Raw genomic sequence first — 21,166 nt, 5'->3', positions numbered from 1 at the left:
TGCATTTTTTCAGGTTAACTTTCAAGTGAACATGCAACAGCTCAAATTTAGGGTACTTGATAGAGTTTATTGTCGACGTTGAATGCTTTCAAATTTTGTGGTGCTTGATTCTGTATGGGATTCGCAGTCATTTCAATGTAGCATGAATTTTGTAAACAGCAGGAAAATTTTATACTACTAGTAGTACTTTGCCGGTGTCAGTATTTCAAGAGATACCATCAAAACCAGCTAATTCCGAAGAAAAGCAGGGAAGAAGTTAGATTCTATCGTATTATCTAAATTAATTATAAATTTCCTGCGGAAAAGAACTGCTTCAACGGCAAGACTTGCATTATTTAACAAAATGTTGACCATTTTTTGTCGGGTGGAGGGTATTCGCGCCCTCCGCTCCAATCTGGCTGACGGCCATTCGAAAATCTCAAAGAAACACGTAATCCACCCCCCGGGTTTATTTCGCCCTCGATATCTTCGGTGCCGTCGCAAGCCAGCAATGCTGGCCGCCGTCGCGTCGTTTCGTCACCCCTTCGCATGATGCTTCATACCGCTTCTTGGAAGCCAGCTACACTTTCCTTGGCGGGCCGCCCTTCCTGTGGGGCGTAGGGACAAAGAGGGGTCGCAAACACGATGTGATATTACTTATGCTTTGCCGCGTGATTCCTCATCCCTCTTGATCTATTTCGGTAACATACTCGGGCGCAGCTTGAGTTGCCGACGATTTATCATCTACCAATTATTATCGTCACGAATTTTAATATGATTTTCATCGATGTCCCAGAATATGGATGACTTTATGACGATAATCTTACGCTGATACTATGTTTTGCGTCCAATCCTTCAGCACTCGCGACTATCCGACGCAGCAACGTAACGTGGAGAATATCGCGCGAGATTCTATCGAGGATACCACACTCCTCCTATGTGTCCGTCGGAGAGTTGTTTTTAATGTTCCTAAAGAAAGAAAAATGATACATCATCTCAAGATTTGGGATTCTGACTTTTGGAGAAATTCTAATTTCGTTCCTAATACCATCTTTTCTCCTGTCAGAATGCAAGTTATACGAGCGTTCAAACTTCGAAGTCGGCGGACGATACGCTACAAATGAAGGGAAAAGCGATAGCGAGGTTAAAAATGCTCATTGTACACTGCAGTCACGTTTGCTTGGCGTCTATTTACCTGAAGAATCGTAGAAAGCACTGGAATATTTCTGAAATTGCCGTGTTTACATATGTACGATTTCGTACCCTGCAGATTTCACTGTGTCTTAAATCCATTAGGGCGAAAATATCTTGGGTTGGGTGGAGGTTATGCTATAGTGTTGTCTTGGATTCAATTTTAAACATAGTTGAATTAATAGCCTCATATTTTCTATTGCCCTATTACTGACAAGTGAGTTGTGAGTGCATTTTTTCAGTCCCGGTGTCCATTCCATTGCTGCTGATGTAGCGAAAAGACGTTTAGGTCCTGCGATTCATCTCCGGAATTTAAGCTGTTGTCAAACGGAAGTTACCTGCAGTGGAGTGATATCCGCTTTACTAAGTGGGTGTACTGAATCAAGTTATTATCATTATTTATCTGTTACCGTTGCATAAAGTATAGAAGAAATTTTTTGCCGCTCGTGAGAAGCAGCTATTCCATTATTTGAAAATTGCTTGAATTTTCCTGGTTAATATTTATTATTGCTAATGGAGAAATGATGCGTGGCATCATTAGAATATCCTCAATGTTTTACTCTCTTTTGCTTCTACATTTTAGATATTTTGTCAAAAATTGAATTGTGGGTTGCCTCTCACGAAGAAGTTTTTCCAACGTAAATACTACCCCCTGACAAACACAATAGAGGTGGCTCCCAGGGTATTATGTAAATGTACTTACGCCTGAATCACTCGATCATTTTTCTGTCCCTCAGAGCGATAGCTTTTCAGGGGCCATAAAAGGGTTTGCTCCACCCATTATTTTTTGAACCACACGGTCATTCCGCCGTCCCTTTTTTCATCGCTCCTTCCGTAGATTTTCGAACTGTCGTTCCATTGAAATCCGTGTGTAACTTTATGCATCGGATTGGCTTAAAGACGGTGCCAGTGATGATTTCAGTGACGGAAAAAGGGACGTGCTGAGTGAGTGAAAAAGGGATGGGATATCTATCCTAGGGACCATCGCGGAAAATGATTTCGTGAAACGGTCATTTACAACGTCATTGGAGCGATCACTGATGCCTTCGCTTGAAAGGGATGCAAAAGATGAGCGTGTGATTCCCGTTTTACTCTTGTTTGAACCTCCTGACAGTTACGTATCTGACAATGAGTAAAGTTTTCCCCTCATATTCTGCCGATTTTTAGTATCGATTTTTGAAATCGACGGAATGCAACCTAACATTCCCTGATTGGGAACCTTTATTATCTTTTTCCGTGAAAAATATCACTTCAGTATTTTCCATTATTTCAGTGTACCTTTCGACAAATCAAACTATCTATATGTTTCAGGTGATTAAAAAGGTTTACTTTACCTCAGTATTCAAATAGGTCGCAGTTCTTTTTTTTATTTACTCGCGTTCCATTGAGTCGCGTGGTTTTTATTACTATTGGGTGAAGTCCATCTACCCTTCACAGGATTCGTGGATAAAAGACCCAGGTTCCACGACCAATTTTTTCTAAACTTGGCTTTCTCGTGCTTATTCTGTATCCTAAGCATCGGTGTACTTTGGGATTACAGTTTGACCTTAACTAAAAGGAGTCGATTAGAAGACGGAAGTTCGTTAGAGGAATAATTTAGTTTTCCGTTGCTGGCACATATGTGAATACAATCATTTTTCAAGTTATTGATTCCTCGTCACCATTGACTCAGACATATATTTACTCATTTTTTTGTTTGTACACGATTCCATCGGTTCGCTTCGGAGTTTCAAGGTTCTTTGTTTATGTATTTAAGTGGCGGTTTCAAGCGAAACGCTCTTCATAGTAGTGTTTTTGCCGGCTTTCCGAGCAGTGGATTTGACAATAATATGAGGACAATAATATTTGTGCTTTGATAGCATTATGTATATTCCTATGGTATATTCAAGGGCAATGGGGTGCCAATCAGAATGGCACATCCCAATCCCCAATGTTTTCACTGACGCAACTTGCGCCATTTGAGGGGCACAATTATGTATAGGGTTCATTTGAAGATGGTACGTGGGATCATTTGGCGGGGAAATACTTAAGACTGTCACTCTAAATACGAGTTTATCTCTTATCGCAGTTGCGGGGGTGTTTGAACCCCTTAATCCCCTCTGGCTGTGGCCTTGACGTGCACGATATTTCCAAGTATTTGTGTACTCGAAGTGCATGTTTTTTCTATTCTTCTTCATCTGCCATTATATTTCGTTGGTTTTCTTGTGTATTCCGCTCGTGGTCATATATTGGTGAGGTGTTATTTCTTTTAACCTTTGCTACTGTCTGAAATTCAGTAAAAACTGTGAAATAGATTGCCCACATTAACCAATATCCTAGTATATGGCCAATCAGGGTACAGCGCAGATTTAACCGTAAATAATAACTTTTATAAATCCACAGTGTGCCATTGATACACACCGCAGGTGTCAACGATTCATCGTCATCATCAGACGCTCACAGGGTTGGGCAACTGTCTGAAATACATGTTCACAGTAATGGGTGGAGGAATGGAAGAAATGGTGAACGGTGGAAGGGATTCTTAGGTGATGTCAGGGGTGCTAGGGATTGTTTAATCCTGGCATTGTTGGGTGGCGCAATGGCTGTAGGAGGATTAGGAAAATGAGTATGGGAGAGGGAAGGAACTGCATTGAGGATAGGTGACGAAGAGGAAAACAAATGCTCATTTGTCAGAGTGACTCCAGGGTCAAACTAGTTCTTTAAAATTAGTAATTGTTCCCGGGACTTAACCTCCTGTCCATTGAAAATTCATATTATTTTTACCTGGAGATCTCTGGTCATCGTCATGAGGTAGAGTTCTCTTATCAAAGTTGTTCATATAAACGTCAGTAGGTGCTATTGTCCCAATGCTAAAATATTGTTGTTAGACCAACGTTCGCAGCTTTACAGCCAATTTCATTAAGGCAGATAATACTATCTGTTGTCCTACAGTAAAATGAGTTTTGGATTTCACTTTTATTTTTTCAGCGTCATACGCTGATGTGGAGTGACGCGGTAATTTGCTTAGAAACATGCTTTGCAAATTTTTTTAGCATCAAGTACGATATAGAGGTCATCATTGTGTCACGGGTCGCATTAGGCGGTGGGTATGGGTAAAAACTCAGCCTTGGGTCGGGAATATAAAATAATTTCTCTCTTATTTGTTGTTAATTTCTGTCCCATTCCTCGTATTTCTCTCACAAAAAACTAAAGTATGGCAATTGGCTGTTTACAATATATTTCAGCCGTTTCATACTCACATCTGCGGGTATGACATAAAATATCTCCTACATTAGTGAGTGGAATGAAATATTTTCGCCCCCATTCAAGTTACTCTGCCTTCTACACAGTTTTTTTAGACCGGCATAGTTTCAGAAATTTTATTAAATAATCGAGGCGCCTTCTTAAAAACCAATGCTTCTATTATAAAAAACAAGACTTCAGTCTAGTACGATTTGGTTTATTTCTCAATTATTTTGCTTCTTCTGGATCCCATTTCAATATAATGGACACTCGTAGGTAAGGTTTTCTATTTTTGATTTTTTTACGCGGCAATACGCATACGTCTATTTGGGCATTCTTATCTTCCGTCGAATGCTTGCGACTTCAACGTAACGCCATGGTTACGGTTCACTTCAGCGATAGTAAAAAGAAGAAAAACCCGCTGGTCATTGGCAGACGGGCGAATCTGTGTATTGAATGACGCGCTTTCATATTTGTACGTGCCCTCAAGGTGACAGGTTTACCTCTGGCCTGTTTTCCTCGCACGCTGGACAGTCGCGTGCTGGCTCTGTGGCGGGAACCGCGTGAATCCATCGCGACCATTATGCTGGAAGACGTAAGTCTGAACTTATAAATGATATTTTCTTCTTAAAAGGGATGTGACTCCCGTTTGATCGGTCGTATTTTTCACATTCCTTTCGTGTTTCTTTTTTTTACGTTGGCTTGTAAATATTGAACTATTTCTCAAATATGAAATTCAGACCTCAATCCGCGAGTTAATAGTTTCATTTCTGAGATGCGGTCGATTGTTGTTAAAGGTCTGCTCTCTATGCCTTGAAAATTTCAAGGTGATAGCTGATGTCGTGAAGAAATAATTCGTAATGATAGTGGTGAGCAGGAGCAATGCTTCCTCTTTAAGCTCGTTATTTTTTTTTGCTTTCGAGAAGGTCATTTGAAGCAATTAACCTCTACACTAGTTATTTTTCCAGCATCCGCTTGAACGCCAAAACTAATTAGCCTATCACAACGTTAGTTGAAGCCAGATTTCCGTATTGTAAGATCGTAGGCGTTCACCGTCGCATGCTATCATCAACTGGCGCGATGTCTCCCTCTGCGTGAGTAAACGGTAATAGGTTTCCTTGATTACGAAGGTTTTGAAATCCTCTTGGCGTGATATCAACAACCATAGTTGTCATTCCTATAGCTGTTATCTCGGAGTCGGTGATTTTGCGAGTACAAGCTATTGAGCTATTATTCTCCGAATAGCATCAGAATTGAATTGTTATGACCTTGGCTGTCGTCTCTTCGGCAATGATGTCACACATTTATCTATCATCGGTTTATATCCTTCCCTTAATGGTTATTTGCCATTTTGAATTATTTCCTTTCTATGTGGATTCGTAATTTATTTTGTTTTGAATTGAATCATATTTATTGGATGCCCACGTGTAGGAATTATTTTTTTGATCGTAAAATTGAGTGAAAATGGTGATTAATTATTGTAGAAAAAATAATAATTATTGATAATGACTTCTAAATTATTTTTGGCTACTAGGCACCATAGCTATGTCGATTTCGCTTGTCTTACGGGGTTTGTTTATAGTGGAAAGATGACCTACGGCCGAGGACATTAGGACTATTTATTGGAAGGATTTTGAAAAACTGGGAAAGTAATTAGTTTGCTTTTAACTTGAAGCTGCTTACGGACAACTTTTTTGTGACGGACAAAATCTTGTTTTTGCAAGATGATACTGGATTTTCCTTGAAAATCATCGTCACAGCCTGGTCTGTAATCCATGACGCTGGGGTGGGATGTCATTCCTCTACCTTCTGAACGAATCCTTTAGGGTATGTATCTCCCGTTTCTCTCATGGGTTGCTATTTTTATAGCGAATAGCAAGTAGCTTTGTCTTTCATTCTCAGAGCGCTACTGTATTGTATCTAAATAAATTATTTATAGTGAAATTTAATATTGAATCCTGTCAAGTTTATTCGGCTTCATACGTGCGCGAAAAATGGACGAAATGGTGGAGATGTGTGGGATCGAATACGATATTAATTGTTTTCTGAATTAACATAACCCACTCGATTAACAATGGTTCCAGGTTACGGACAGTCCAATGAAATACTCCACCTCAACGAGAGCATCAAAGATCAATATTTTCAGTCATTGAGCTCATTTTCAGTTTGGGCTCAGGATTAGCTGACTGGTAGTCACGGATATTTTCCATGGAAATTGGAATATTTTCTTGAGTTTGAGATTAAGGACGGAAGCGATCCTTCCATCTCTAAGTACATTTGCCTTTCCTTTCAGCCCTAGAACTCAGTATCGAATACAGAAAAAACTCGATGGGGGGCCCAAAAGATATCTTGAGTTACTTTTACTTTTATCCTAATAAAAAATAATCAAGTCACGTGCAGAGTTTAAGAAAATTTTAGTTGAATTTATTAAACACGTAAAAAAGAAAATGCTATCTCATGATATAAAACAGTTATAATTGTGGTTCTGCAATGTTTGGCAATAAGAGCGGGCCCACAAGGGGGGGCGCCCCCACATCTGTATCAGCCACTGCTAGAACTTAAGCGAATCTGCGTAAAAGATTACGACAGCGTCTATACAGACAGGCTGAGAGTGATCAAGCGTAAGCGTGTCCCTTGGAAATGAGGACTAAAAAAATCCGTTTTTCCAGGATTCAGGGTTGGATCTTTCATAGCAGCGCTTCCCCGCCTACTCAACGTTTCGTATTTGTACGTGAAATCGTCACATTTGGAGAATTACGTTTTTGTGATCACATTTTTAACGATCCGCACCAATGCAGAGACGTTGTTGATGTTTGTTGATGCACGCCTTGGGAAATGGATGTGGACGCTATAACGTGTAGGTACGTTAATGTTCGTCGGGAGCGTGTTGCTGCGTTTAAACTACGTCGCAGTATGGTTTGAAATATCTTAGTCATCCAGACGCACGAGAAATGAGTGCCACTTCACGCGATAGGATCCTTGGGAGATGACCAGTTCGTTTTCAGTAGGGAATGAGGATTGGGGATGCGGAAGTGGAAAGGAGAATAGCCGGAGAATGGATCTTAAACTCAGGATGACTTGGCTCATTCCTTTTAATTTGATTAGTTCGACTGAGCGAGTTAAAAACACAATTCACAGTTGTAATGAAAATGTGAATGAGTGAGATACTCACTCACTATTTACTCTAGATTCATACACAATTTTTACTGGTTGCCAAATAAAAGCCGTTAAAATATTTTAGTGTGTAATAATTTGGCTGAGACGATGAATGTGAATTATCTTACTGACTAAAGAGCAGAAAAATGCTCAAAAAAAATAATAGAAATAGTGTAATGAGGAAAATGAAAAAAAACGGGCGCGTTATATTATTATTTAGGCTCAACAATATTATGTGAATATTGATGCATTTTCATTGAAGTTTAATATTGGGAAATAACAAGGTTTCGTCGTAAAAATATGCGTCTTAGAACGTGATCATTTTAATGAAACCAAAAATGATCTAACGACTTAATAATGATGTTAATGCGTCGAAAACTTTCTTATCCTTCATTTACATATATGGTAAAGTTAGAAATTCACTCTATTGTTTTAATAGAAAATTATTTAATTAAAAATTGGATTTATTTCTCTTTACTGAAATGTCCAATATTATTTTAATCTTTAATAACTTTGCAGCAGAAAATAATACCTAGTGTGAGATTCCAAGCCTTCCAATTGTATCAATATTAATACGGACACTCTCACGATAAATTTAGTCGTGGTTAACTTTTCGTTAACGAGTGAGGAAATCGTGAAACCACACTTGAGATCACGCTTGACGTAGCTCATTTTTGGCTGTTTACCGTTGAGTCTCCGATAATTCCTTGTTTCTCCTGTAATGGATGTGCTCGCGCTTAATTTGGCAAGTAACGATCTGTTATCTCGCTCTCTATATCCTATATGTGTCGATGAGTCTTTTATCTTTTTCCTTTTTACGCTTGCTCCCAAGAGATTACCGGCAATATATCTATTTCGTCGGTCGCTTATCGGTGTCACCCATATGCCAGTCGGAAAAAGAATAATTACTTCGCTTAAATCCTCTGAATAAATTATTTACATTGTTCGACATGTTTTATTTCCTCTCAGCATCATCAGAAGTCCTGCTGATGGTGTAATGGGACGAAACACATCTACTCAACAAAATAACACTTCGCTGGTGGAACTGTACCAAGCGTGTCTTCTTTTTCCTACACCACCATTGATTTCTTCAGATGCGCTATTAGTTTTTTTGCCATTTACCTGTCATTTGTTGACTTTTTCATATTTTATTATTAACTTCTACTCCAAGATCATGTGAATGTAGGTATATCTATGTATCACTGTCGTTTATGATTCATGTTAACCTTTATTTCGTAAATATTCTGTGCCGTTTCGTCCTGTGTATTTATTTTGTACTTCCTTATTTGGCATCGGGTTCTTTTTATCCTTCTAGATTCGGTATCAATCCTTGTTGTGTAGATTATTTTGTATGGAATCACGCCTTTTCTGGAATTTTCACGCAAAAGTGACTCGTAATATTTTACTCAAGCGGTGATAAGCTTTTTTATCTTTTGAAATCTTGATATCATTTCATTCATCGTACATGGTCTCTTCGGAATGACGAATTCGACCTAATCTTTAGATTTTACCCCCTTTGATTTTTGAAACTACCCTTAAATAATAGCGTTGTATTATATTTACGAATTCATTGTTTTATCCTAATGTGTGACATTTTTATGACGCGTGAATTTTATAACCTCGAAATGCACATGGGGGGAGGGGAGCTCAACTCTACTTTCACCGTGCTGTCCTGGGACTGTCAAATCTCCTTTAAATAATGACATGTTGAAAACGCTGTAAATTTTCACAACTGCTTCACGTGACTTTAGAATTTAGCTAGTCATTCTACCGAACGTGGCATATCTTCTCACGTTACGGAGATAAAATTTTTACGCGTCCAAATATAAATTTGTTGTGCCATTACAAATGCAAGTACAGGAAATATAGGCGATGCATAGTATAGTGCCATCCAGATAAGCAAAGATTTAAACAGGAGTGTCATGCCAACTGATTGTGGGATTTGGTTGCAGAGTCGTTATTTGATTGTGAGGGTCGTTGAAACTTCCCATTTTCAGATATTTTATCGGCGAGCATTTATGCACAACAGCCTTAAAAGCATTTCGAAATAATGTAAAGATAAATATTTCCTAATTTTTGCTATAAATAAACAACTATCACTCGGTAGTATTTGTCGAATAATTTTGTTGAATGATGTACCCCTACATCTATCACCATATGGTATGACTTCGTCAATTTTTGAAACGATTCCTCAGGGCGTTGTCTTAAACCTACAATTTTGATGAGGAGTAATAAGGAGACTAGGCATGTAACTTGATGCGCATTTCGGTATGGGTTTTCCAAATGGGGTGAGGCAGGGCCGGAACTAGGAACTAGTTTTGTGTGGGGAGGGGGGGGGGTAAAGATCAGTTTGCCTTCCCCCTTGTTAATAATACTTTCCTATTGTAATAAAATTATGCATATTAATACATACCTTACAGTTACATTAAGAAGCACTTATATTAATGATAGAATGCACGGTTTTCGCGCCCCCGACCCCGCTCAGGCAACTAATTCATAACAATAGTAGACAGTAAAACACTCACCCCAGACCCATGAGTTACGTTAATTCTTGCGTTATCTCTCATAATTAAAAAAATGATGCGGCATTATGTGTGATCAAGTTGATAACATGTGCAACAAAATCAAATGAAATGGGATACAAACAATATTCATTGTGGTATTATAATTTCGTGAAAATCAATAAATTTTTTAAATAAACTTTTACAATTTTGCAGTCCCTTTAAATCTGCCGCCAGGGTACGTGCCCCCTGCCCAGCCTTAGTTCCGGACCGGGGATGAGGAAATGCTTAATAGTCTAAGGGAAATGCCCTAGTTTGTGCATCAAAACTCGTGCGTGAGATGTAGCTTTCCTCAAAGAAAGCCTTGAATACTTCCTGAATGTCTAAATAGAAATGCATGGACGCCCTTCGCTTTTCATTACATTCGACGTGCGTGCGCTAAGCTAGAAGGATCGCTGCTGCTGGATCGCTAATGGGGCCGGACGGGGAAGCTTCCAACGCTCGCATGTGTGCGCGACTCTTCGCATGGTTGCTCCCACGTATGCATGATTTGCGTGCTCTTCTTTCACTGCTCGTAAAAGGGAGTGCTTTATTTTTATTTAACGTCATCTTGCATATTTTACATCGTCAAATGGAAACTTTTTTAAGTGACCAAGGGCGGGTGCAGGATTTTTTCTGGGGGATGGGGGCACGGGGTTTTGACAGGCAAATGGTCTTCTCATATTTGAGATTTTTTAATTTCTCTCACTCATTTTGAGGCTCCGTAATACACTAAGCAAAACGAAAGCAATGATAACCGTATGAAAAACCTTGTCTATTTTTTAAGAGTCTGGAGGGATAGGGAAGGGGAACGGGCGCCCCCTAAATCCGCATATATAGGTGACCTAATGAGTGGGATGTGTGCTCGCGTGCAGTGACGCTTCTAGAGCGATATGCATGAAAGGATTGGTGCATGGTCGTTTTCACCCAGAAGAGGCATGACACTATGGCCTTAGGGAACTCGTAATGTTGAGTTTTGTTTATCATTATATAATCACTCATGTCGGCAATTTCGTCTCCACGAAACTGTTTGGGCATTACGATTAGCTCGGTTGTGTATTTCACTCAGGTTTTGCTTTCTTGCATTCTGTGATATATATATTCGGTGGTATTGATGAATTTCGGTAAATACCGCTGCAGATCGTGGAAAAGTATCAATTTTGCACAGACTTTACTCAAAGGTAATTCGTGAATCTGCCGATTACTTGGTAGAATTGTCGCCGGGTTGTAGTCTTTAAATTTGTCGTAATTCATGTTCGCCCCTAATGCGTAGTTACTAATGCGGCAGGAACAGAGCTCTACTGATGGTATATAGTTGCCGGTAACTCTTACGATAGTAGTCTGAGGTTTCAGGCGAGATGGAGTGGAAACGTGACATAATGAAAATGAAAAAGCAGGAGCAATTTCCACAATTTTACATTTATTAATACGACCGGTTTCGCTTTTCAGCATCATCAGGTACCTGTTGTGGAAATTGCTCCTGCTTTTTCATTTTCTTACGATAGTTTTGAAAATTTTGATGGCAAACCACTAAGTATTTTCATTAAAGCAGCTTAAATGAATGTACGGGAGAATGTGCCTTACTTTGATCACCATCTTGGAGGTTTACAACTTCATGTCGGCCTTCGTGCCGGCTTTGGTAACAGCGGGGCAGCCCTCGTCTGCCGAAGCGATGGTTGCGGGTTCGATTCCCGCCTGGGTAGGTCACTGCTGTGCAGCGCATGGGTGTCAGTGTTATTCCATTGTAAATGGTTTTCAACTCTTCCTATTTTAAGGCAATGGCGCTGTTTTTGGGGTGATTGGAATTAAAGAAATGCAAATGCGCACTTGTCGATTGCTCTCATTCGACTTTTGGCATCCGCGGAAGCCATAAAAAAAACTGCTGAACTCGTAAACAGGGAAATGATAAGTGTATATTTTCTGTGTGGTTTAGTGAGGTACAAAATTATGTTATTCCCATTCGTGCTGTTTTCCTAAAATTGATCGGGCTGAAAATAGTCCGTTTTGTACTCTTGTATGCGTGCTTTTTTTGGTATGGAGATTAACGGATTAAATTTTGCATTATTTGTTCACCTAAAGGAGAAAAGAAAATAGCAGTTCTTTATAACTACATATAGTTTGAACGTCGACAAGATTCCTGTTGCATCCTTAGTATTGTTCTCATGGTCTTATTTATTTAATGGCCTTATATTTATTCCCATTCTTGAGGAATGTTAGTTAAATTAAAATTTTCTCTATGCATATGTTCCATAATCAAATGATAATCACTGTTGTGTGATTGCTTTAGTTTTTCTCTTTCTAATTTTCCTTAATGCTATCTTAGTTCATATGCTTTAACTTTATGCTATCTTAACTTTCGTATCATATTTGTTTGTTCACTATCGCATTCATCGAACAGTTAATCTTCGAAGTTCTCATTTTTGGTGACGGCTCTTCCGGTTGGTCTTCCTTATCGTTTTCTTTCTAAGCGTGGTAGTGCATCTGATGCATCTTCTGATCTTCTTCTATTCACTGCCCATTGGTTCTATTCATTTAGACCTATTTGTAAACGTGATAGTTTCATTGATCTTGGCGCAGTGGTGACATACTCAAGACCGCCTGTAAATATCAGTGATTGAGCAAGCTACGGCTGGAAATTTATCTGATGGAGATTCAGTCGAGTGTGCATCAGTGGGTAATTGATTCCTCTCAGCAGATATGCTAAACCTTTGTTACGTCATTCAAGGTTTTGAAAATTTCGTCTGTTTTGGTTACCCCAGCCACCTCGGCTAAACATTATGACAGTCGGAGAACATAGTTCTTCTTCCCCTTCCAATTCTTGTGCATCTTTAAAATCCCAGAAGATTTTTCCGAGTCACCTCTCATCCAGCACTTCTCAGTATCTGTGGAACTTCTTTAGAGATTCGGCAACGCTGTGAGGCAGTGATAAAGCGGCATATATATGATGTCGTAGCAGGGTGAAGACGGACTCTTTTTAAGTTATGAATGCGAAAATCATCAACGGATTTCCTTACTTCGATCTCATCAGTTGACCATCGAATAGTGTCCTCCTGCTTTGGATATGCTTTCTCTTTTTGATGCGGTAAGTTTTTTTTCTTTTTCCCTAGTGCGACTTAAGTGATCAGTGTGGTCGAGAGTGACTTTAAGCAAAATGATTATTCAAATAGTGCCTTATCGAGGGTTAAGCTTCGCTAGTCCGACCTTTTTTTCTTTCACCAAAATCTCCCCATAATGCTGCTTGACTTTTGAACCTTGAGAAATGAATTCCAGTGAATTGAAAGGAGTGTTAAGTGCTAATTTGTCGGCAGTGCCCTACGTAATAGTTGCTGATTTTGTCATTCCTTCAAGATATCCAATCGCAATAATGGATGCAACTGATAATCACAAATGATATTTTATTGGGTGCTTTACTCTTTTCAAGTTGTCGTGGCTGATTCGTTAATGTTTTTTAGCATTCATCTCTCTCATTAACGAAACGTTTTGTCTTGAAGTTTTTCAGTGACGACGTTGTTTTCACTTTTTACACCGAGAGTGCATCGTTTCGGGTGTTGGCTTTTTAAAGTGCTTTAACAGCTTTCAGTTGTCTCTTTTTCTTATATTTTTATAATTATCTTCGTAATGAAAGCATAAGTAATCATATTTACCTTTGTTTTCCGTGGCATGAATGAGGTCTGCCTCGGGAAGGCATTTGTAAAAAGCATACTTTTCGCGGGAAAGTAATTTTGTGCGATGCTCACTTTTCTTGTTGCGACCGTGTTCTTGACGGGCTCTAATTTCAAGTTCTTGTGATGTCTGGACGCCTTTTCACCCTTGACCTTGTCGGTAGAGAATACTTTTTTTCATATCGAATGACCTCTGGAAAATGATGGGGTAACCTCTAAGCGTGCGTAGGTGACCGCATAGTATCATTCGCCGACGTAATGCGTCACGCTTAAGTTTTAATATTTGATTTTTTGCAGTCACCGTGATCGAGGACGTCCTTCATTATAGGTATTTGGTTTTCAAAAAATGTTTGGCCAATGCGTCAGCCTATGAGTGTGAGGATTTTCTTTTTCGTCATGTATTCCATTGGTATTGTCTTCAAACTCCACGTTGAATTTGCTAAGTTTATACCGGTAATGACTATGTTTTCACATTGTTTCGTTTGTTTGTTCTCTGTGATTATCAGATTTTAAAAATTACTAATGGGATTCTGCGTAATAGAACTCTAGTTTCAGGGAACGTAATAGAACTTCGAGATAAGAGGGAGCGAATGAGACTTTATTTAGTATATTTTTACCATGCTTCATTAATCATGCTAGGTCATCGGTTATTTACCTGTGTTTTAAAGTTCATGTGCAGAAATAAAATTATTAACATTTCTTCAATGTGGTCATCGTTCAAAAAAGTACCACAACACACAAAGTTTTTACCCATGGTATAGACTATTCATAATAATTATTCAGACAATATCCTGGTAAAATAAAGAAATAAAATTCTAATTGGAAAGTTATTTAATAGTTGTTAGTATATTACATTGGTGATTATAATTTAAGCATTGCTACTAAAAAAAAGATTTACTGTCAACTTGTATAGTTCACTGGATTTTCTATGATTTAATTGAAATAGTTATTTGAAAAATCCATGATCAAAAGACTTGCTTTTCAAGTATTAAATTAAATATTTTGCTTTCCATTTTAATATCAGGGGATGTTAAGTTTTTTTTATTATTAGGCTCCTTCTTTTGGTTAAATTGGTAGATATTTTTCCATAGTTCATTGGCTTTCATTGAAAGTAGTACAAAATAGTTATGTGTTACATATAAAACTTGGTACGTCTGTTGTATAGGTAACCTATGTCTTGGAGTAGAACCTAAGTGTGACCCGCCGACGGGTCATGCAGTTCAGGAATTACTCAGTTTGCGCAAGGGTAGAGCATGACCCACTGTAGGGTCACACTCTTGCCAGACTGGATTGCACCGCTAGAATGGGGAACATGCACAATTTTTTATAACCAGATGAATCGGAAGGCCACTATCTAAAATGGATGTGGTAAAAATTTCACAGGTGGCCTGCGGTTTTTTACTGAGATATCACTCTTTAAAAATAATTCTTCCTCGGCAGCCTGAAAACACTGCGTCATGGGGCAATGGGCGCGTGACGTCACAGAACGATATTGCTAGAGACTATTGTTTATATTTTGACAAGAAAGTAATTGGATGCTAATGATGGAACGGCATTTAGAGTAAATTATTGCTTTTGTTTCTTAATTAGTGATTTTCACTAACCTTAATTGATTATTTCATTCAAGCACAACAAGCATAATGGATGTAAACGAGAAAAAAGAGAGATAGGTTTACAAATCTTGTGTCGTACCCTGTTGCTCAAATACTTCAAATTCCACGCCGAAGGAGGTTTTCATTTATGTCCCGAAAGATTCGAAGAAGAGATTAAAATGGTTGAGAGCCTGCAGAAGAGACGTAAATTCTATATCGAAATTATCAACAGCTTTCTGTTGTGAGGATAATTTCAGCGTACGTGCCAGTAAGGTTGCAAGTCTTATTTTTTTGAGTTAAAAAATATTGAATTGAGCCAAAGGATGTTATTGCCACGTAATATAAATTGAAAAGTTACAAACAATCACATCAAAGGAAAAAAACTTAATTATGAACGGAAAAAGAGTTATTATATTTCAAGAAAAATATTATTATAAGATTTTTCTACCGTGTTGATGGAGACTTTCGCGGGGTGGTGCAGCATGAGCAAGGTTTTCGGGTTGACCTTGCTGCGCATTTTTCTACCGGTTTAAGTACGTGTGCATGGAGCTTTGATACTTGCATTTTTCAATTCATATATATAGATAATTGAGCACAGGTTCCAGTGGCAATGAAGCTGACAAACTATGTGAACTTGAAGCTGAGTCAGAGGATGACCGGGAGAGTAGTTCAGGTATTTCCTCTCAAGTAACATCAAGTGTTGGGGTTCAAGTACGCACTAAATTCAGGAGTAAACAAACGCAAATAAGGACATGTGTTTCTGATAGGGCGACATCACAAAAAAAAAATCTGTAAATACCCAGACATCCCCCATTCAAAGTTTGAAGAGAAGGAAAGTCAGTGAAACTTGTGAGGAGTCGAGCTCTGAGGAGGATGTGAGTGAAGAAGATGAGTACAGTTTTTCTGATAATTCATCTAATGACTCAGAAGCTGAATTTCTTAATGAAAATGACTCAGTTGAAAGAAAGCAAGTAGCAATTGCAGGAATAAATTTAATTAATAGAAACCCTAAGCTATAAATGGGTGTACCTGAAAACTGTAGCTTCATTCTGGGCACTCTTCAGAGAAACACAAATTTACATATGTCCATGATCATGCTAACTCTAAAAAAGATTAGACTTAATGAATGCTTTACTATTCTCTCTGATGAGTTTAGCATATCATTCAGCACAGCTAGTAGGGTGTTCCATGATGCTGTTCCAAAATATCCCAATGTATGAAACAGCTCATTATATGGCCAGCCAAGAAAAAGATATTAGAGTTACTGCCCATACCATTTCGATCAAGGTATAGCCATGTACAATCAATTATGATTGGTTAGAAGTAGAGATAGAAAAACCATCGGACCCTGTAAAACAAGCTCTAACATGGTCGGAATACAAGTCTGCAAATACTCTGAAGTAATTGGTGTCTAGCACACCTGATGGATTAATAAATTACATATCTAAGGGCTTTGAAGGTCGGATATCTGATTCACTGCTTGTAGAACAATGTGATTACTTTAAATACTTGCCTTCTCATTGTGCTGTGATGGCTGATCGGGGTTTCAAACACATTGATAGCTTTCTTGGTACAAAAGGCTGCACATTAAATCCACCCCCCAGTGTTAAGTCTGAAGAAAAGAGCACCAAAAAGGAAGTAATGGAGACGAAAAAAATTGCCAGCTTGAGGATTCATGTTGAGCGTGTTATCAGATGCATTAGGGAATTTAAAATGTTAGTACCTCATGCCTGTATAGATCACAACCTTATTACCTTGATGGATGATGTGATTATTATATCTTGTGGCTTAATTAATCTTCAGGCTCCATTAATAAAGTAGCATCTTTGAAAAAATGCTGACAATGAAAGGGAGAGCAAAATAAATTTATTACGAAAATATAACAAGAAGGGTATGGGGCCAGTTCTGGGGTAACTAAAAAAACTAATCATGTTTACAGCTGTTGAAAAGAATAGGAAAAATATTTTTCTCCCAAAACCTTGTGGCGGCAGCCACAACATTCATTACAAAATCATGGTCATACTCAATCCATAGACAAGAAATATTCTTTGTCTTCTCAAAATCAGGAGCAGCAACACAAAGTGCAGCTCTTTTTTCTTTTTTTTTCAGAGATAGTGTCATATTATGAGACACATTTAGTTTCCTAAATGCCGAATCATATTTTTGGTGAGTGAAGATGTAATAATTCAGAATTATTTAGGCATTAATCATACCTGAAACATATTTGTACATTAGTCTATTATTTCATTACTTATATGAAAACGACTATGGAGCTGATATAAGAGAACCGCATGATAATTTGGTATTAAATTTATGGATAACTAATAATTAACCGCTGATGAAGGATAGTTTATTTGATTTCAAAAATAAGTATTTATAAACAGAAAACAATGTTAAAACTTAAAAATTTTCCTATGCATTAAATAGCTTGTTTACCTGCTTGCTTTCACTCCACGCATCTCGGCGGCGACGAAAGAATCACTGTTTTTAAGGAAGGCGGCCACGATAAAGGAGTCAACCATAAGTAAAGTGTCTGACTGCGCCTTCTTAAATCCCACTTCAGTCATTTTGTCAATCAGTTTTCTTTTCACATCATTCCTCCAACAATCCCCCTCTTTTTCCATCAACAACTCCCTAACGACATTAAAGATCTGTATTCATTGAAAAACAGCAGTATTTAGACATCGAATTTTACGGAGAACTGAGGCCACTGAGACTGAATATTGTTCGGTGACGTCAGGCCAATGAGAAAGCGTTTCGGGTCACGTGACTTTCGTCGATTTTTTTTAGAATTTCATTAGCATTTTACAGCATTTGTGATTGACGTAGACAACTTTGGCTTATATATTCGGATTGGTGAGAAAATTCTCTATAAGATAGGCTACAATAACGGGAGAAACAAAGTTCATGCATGTTCCCCATTGGTGAACTACTCTCAATTTCGCCCTCCACTTATGATTTGATCAAAGCTGTCTGCATGCAATTTTATTTGCAACGCATGCATTAAGTGTGTTAAATAAACCTACTGCTGAAGTCACCGCAGAGTGGAATTTGGCATCTAAAATTAAAAAAAAATTGGTATTGGTGCCGCCTGGGTGGCACTTACAAATTGGCTTTGTTTTACATTGGTCTCAGTCTGATGCCCAGGTGACGACATATTTATCAGATATTAACAATCCCGAGACCTAATAGTGGCACTTTCTAGAGGCAAGTGTTGGAAGGGTTTCACAATAAAGGGCATGCCCCATGTTCCTCTTCTTCCCCTCTACTGGCTCCCATTGGCAGATGGCGACTGAGTGCCGTGCCATTTCTGGGCTGGGGCTAATTGATGAACCTAGCCGTTACCCAAAGTCATGTCACACCACACAAAATTAAGAATGACTCCAACACACTGTTCTCACTTCTGTCTTAACCAGGGAAGGGAGATATAGCACTGCAGCAAACTTCTGACTTAAAGTTTTTAGGTATTCAGTTGCTAATTTCTTTAATTTTTTTCCAGCTGCGAAGTCATCAGAGAGTCCCCTCGGGGTCAAGGGAATTCAAAGAACTAACAAAAAGAGATGCCCAAGCTCAGCTCATCCATGAACTTGATAAGTTGTTGGAAACAGCCCCAGATGACAGAAAATCTGTGAGTATATTTTAGTTAAGAATGGCCTTATATTAAACTCCTGTTTACTTAAATTTTATAGTAATTTCCAAAACATATTTTAAATATTTTTTTAATCATTTGAGGTGACGAAGTTTGAGAATACTTTATATGTACTTATAACTTTGTTGGAAATTTTTTTTGACCTTTTGGGTCAAATTCTCTACCCTCTTCATTCTTATATAGCTTTCATGTATGTAATGTGGCGTATTCAATTTCATTTCTCTTTTAAATTGACGTATTAAAAATATCTCAATAATATGATGGAACTGCTACTTTGAATTTGAGAGAAAATTACATAGTATGACATTTAAAGTTATATGGACGTAGTTTTTACTTGAAGAAATGGTATGAAAATCTTTAAGCATAATTCTTATTCCATTTCTAATTTAAATACTTCATTGAGGAATAAGCCTTTTTCAGTACTAATCTAAAACTGTAAGCATCCAAATTGCTATGCTTTTTACAGACTGTCAAGAGTGAATTTGACCGATTCACAGAATTATTTGGGCGATTCCTGTTGGAAGAAGGTCCATCGGTAGATTGGGAACGTCTGGAAAAGCTTCCAGAAGATGCAGTAAGTACTTATAGTTCTACTGGTTTTTTCTTAATGATAGTATGTCATGAAATATATCAGTTTTAGCTTAAAATTCGCTTTCTATCAGGTTAGAGAATATGGCACCTTGCCCAAGCCGCCTCCTGATATGGTCAAAGAAATGCTCAGTGGCCTGGTGGTGGTTAAATTGAATGGTGGTCTTGGAACTTCAATGGGATGTAGAGGTCCCAAATCTGTTATTCCCGTACGTTCAGACTTGACCTTTTTGGATCTTACTGTCCAGCAAATTGAGGTGAGCAATTAACTTAACAAATCACATGGATCTTATTTCTGATGGATTTTGCCAATGGAAATTAATTAAAGTATTTAACGTTTCTTTTCAGCATTTGAACAAGACTTATGATACCAATGTGCCATTAGTGTTGATGAATTCATTCAACACTGATGAGGATACAGCTCGAATAGTACGCAAATATAGTGGTCTTCAAGTAGAGATCCATACATTCAATCAGAGCTGCTTCCCTCGTTTAAATCGTGACACACTGCTACCCATTACTAAAGACTGTAATGTTGAAGCTGATATAGAAGCGTAAGTCTATGCCGAATAATATTAAATTGGTTATGTGAAATTCATATGAAGCTAATTTTTCAGCTTCTACTTAATGCATTTCTGATAAACTTATGTTATTTTTTTAGTTTTTGTGAATTGAATTATTGTTTATTATTACTTTTATCATGGGTTATTGCATTGCATTTTTAACCAAAGAAGTGGTATTGCATGTAACTCAATCACATAATATTCTTTTTCTAGTATCTACTTAATGAATGTGTACTGTGTGAAGTTCCATTTTCCACGTAAATTTTTTCAGCATAAAAAGGCTAAATGGCAAAACTTGGTTTTCTTTCAATTTCAAAGGGAATATAGGATAAGGGAAATTTTCTTTTTCTTCTCCTGTACCTTATTTGTCCTTTATCTCATTAATACATTATCTGAGATGTGTGTGTTTCAATTCTAGTAAGTGCAGGGTTGGGTATTAAGTATAATTTTGTATATTTTATTTGGAAGCTTTGTATATTCTGCGCTACATGTCTTTGGTGCCATTTTCTAGTTTCTTTCTCAATTTTTTATGCCATCATCATACATGGTGTTAAAAAAATATCAGTCTCTTGTCATCGGAACTTAATTTTAAATTTTTCGTCCATTAATTTGCCTTTCAAAGCATTTTCACTCAAAGACCACTCACAATTTCCATTGTTTCCTACAATTATGTATATGGATATAATTTGACTTGCTGTTATAGTCCTTGGTACTGTTATTTTCAGTTCAGTAGTGACCATTTGCTCTCAAATGGAGAGGTGTGGGTGTTGCTTTGCAAGGAGGATTTTACTTAACCTCCTCTCTATTCCACATAATTGGCTGACATTTTTATCTACCATGGAATGTCATTATAGCCTATAGTAATTGAGCCTCTTTAACTAGAGTTACCATATCATAGCACATTTTTTTGCCAAAAATAATAAATTATGTACTCTCTATTTACATACTACCAGTCTCCCTTCCATTCTTCACATCTGTCATGATCAAGCATAGCGAATTACATATTGCTTTCTAGTTATATTAA

The 21,166-nt window shown here is 37.9% G+C and overlaps 1 protein-coding gene across 3 annotated transcripts in view; it reads left to right on the top strand.

The window, feature by feature from the left end:
- LOC124169165 (UTP--glucose-1-phosphate uridylyltransferase) overlaps positions 1 to 21,166 on the top strand; it is a 38,021-nt gene that overhangs the window by 4,168 nt on the left and 12,687 nt on the right. The window contains exons 1-5 of one of the 3 annotated variants that reach the window (XM_046547691.1): positions 4,961 to 4,987; positions 18,842 to 18,970; positions 19,458 to 19,565; positions 19,654 to 19,836; positions 19,928 to 20,133. In XM_046547691.1, the coding sequence (XP_046403647.1) occupies positions 4,976 to 4,987; positions 18,842 to 18,970; positions 19,458 to 19,565; positions 19,654 to 19,836; positions 19,928 to 20,133 (638 nt within the window). In that variant the 5' untranslated portion in view covers positions 4,961 to 4,975. Of the gene's footprint in view, positions 1 to 4,960; positions 4,988 to 12,844; positions 13,171 to 18,841; positions 18,971 to 19,457; positions 19,566 to 19,653; positions 19,837 to 19,927; positions 20,134 to 21,166 lie in introns of those variants that run through there. The other 2 variants (XM_046547684.1, XM_046547678.1) reach the window with 2 other exon arrangements.

Source organism: Ischnura elegans, chromosome 1 (genome assembly GCF_921293095.1).
Source record: "Ischnura elegans chromosome 1, ioIscEleg1.1, whole genome shotgun sequence".
Classification (NCBI taxonomy): Eukaryota; Metazoa; Arthropoda; class Insecta; order Odonata; family Coenagrionidae; genus Ischnura; species Ischnura elegans.
This window is presented reverse-complemented; position numbering and strand designations above follow the sequence as displayed.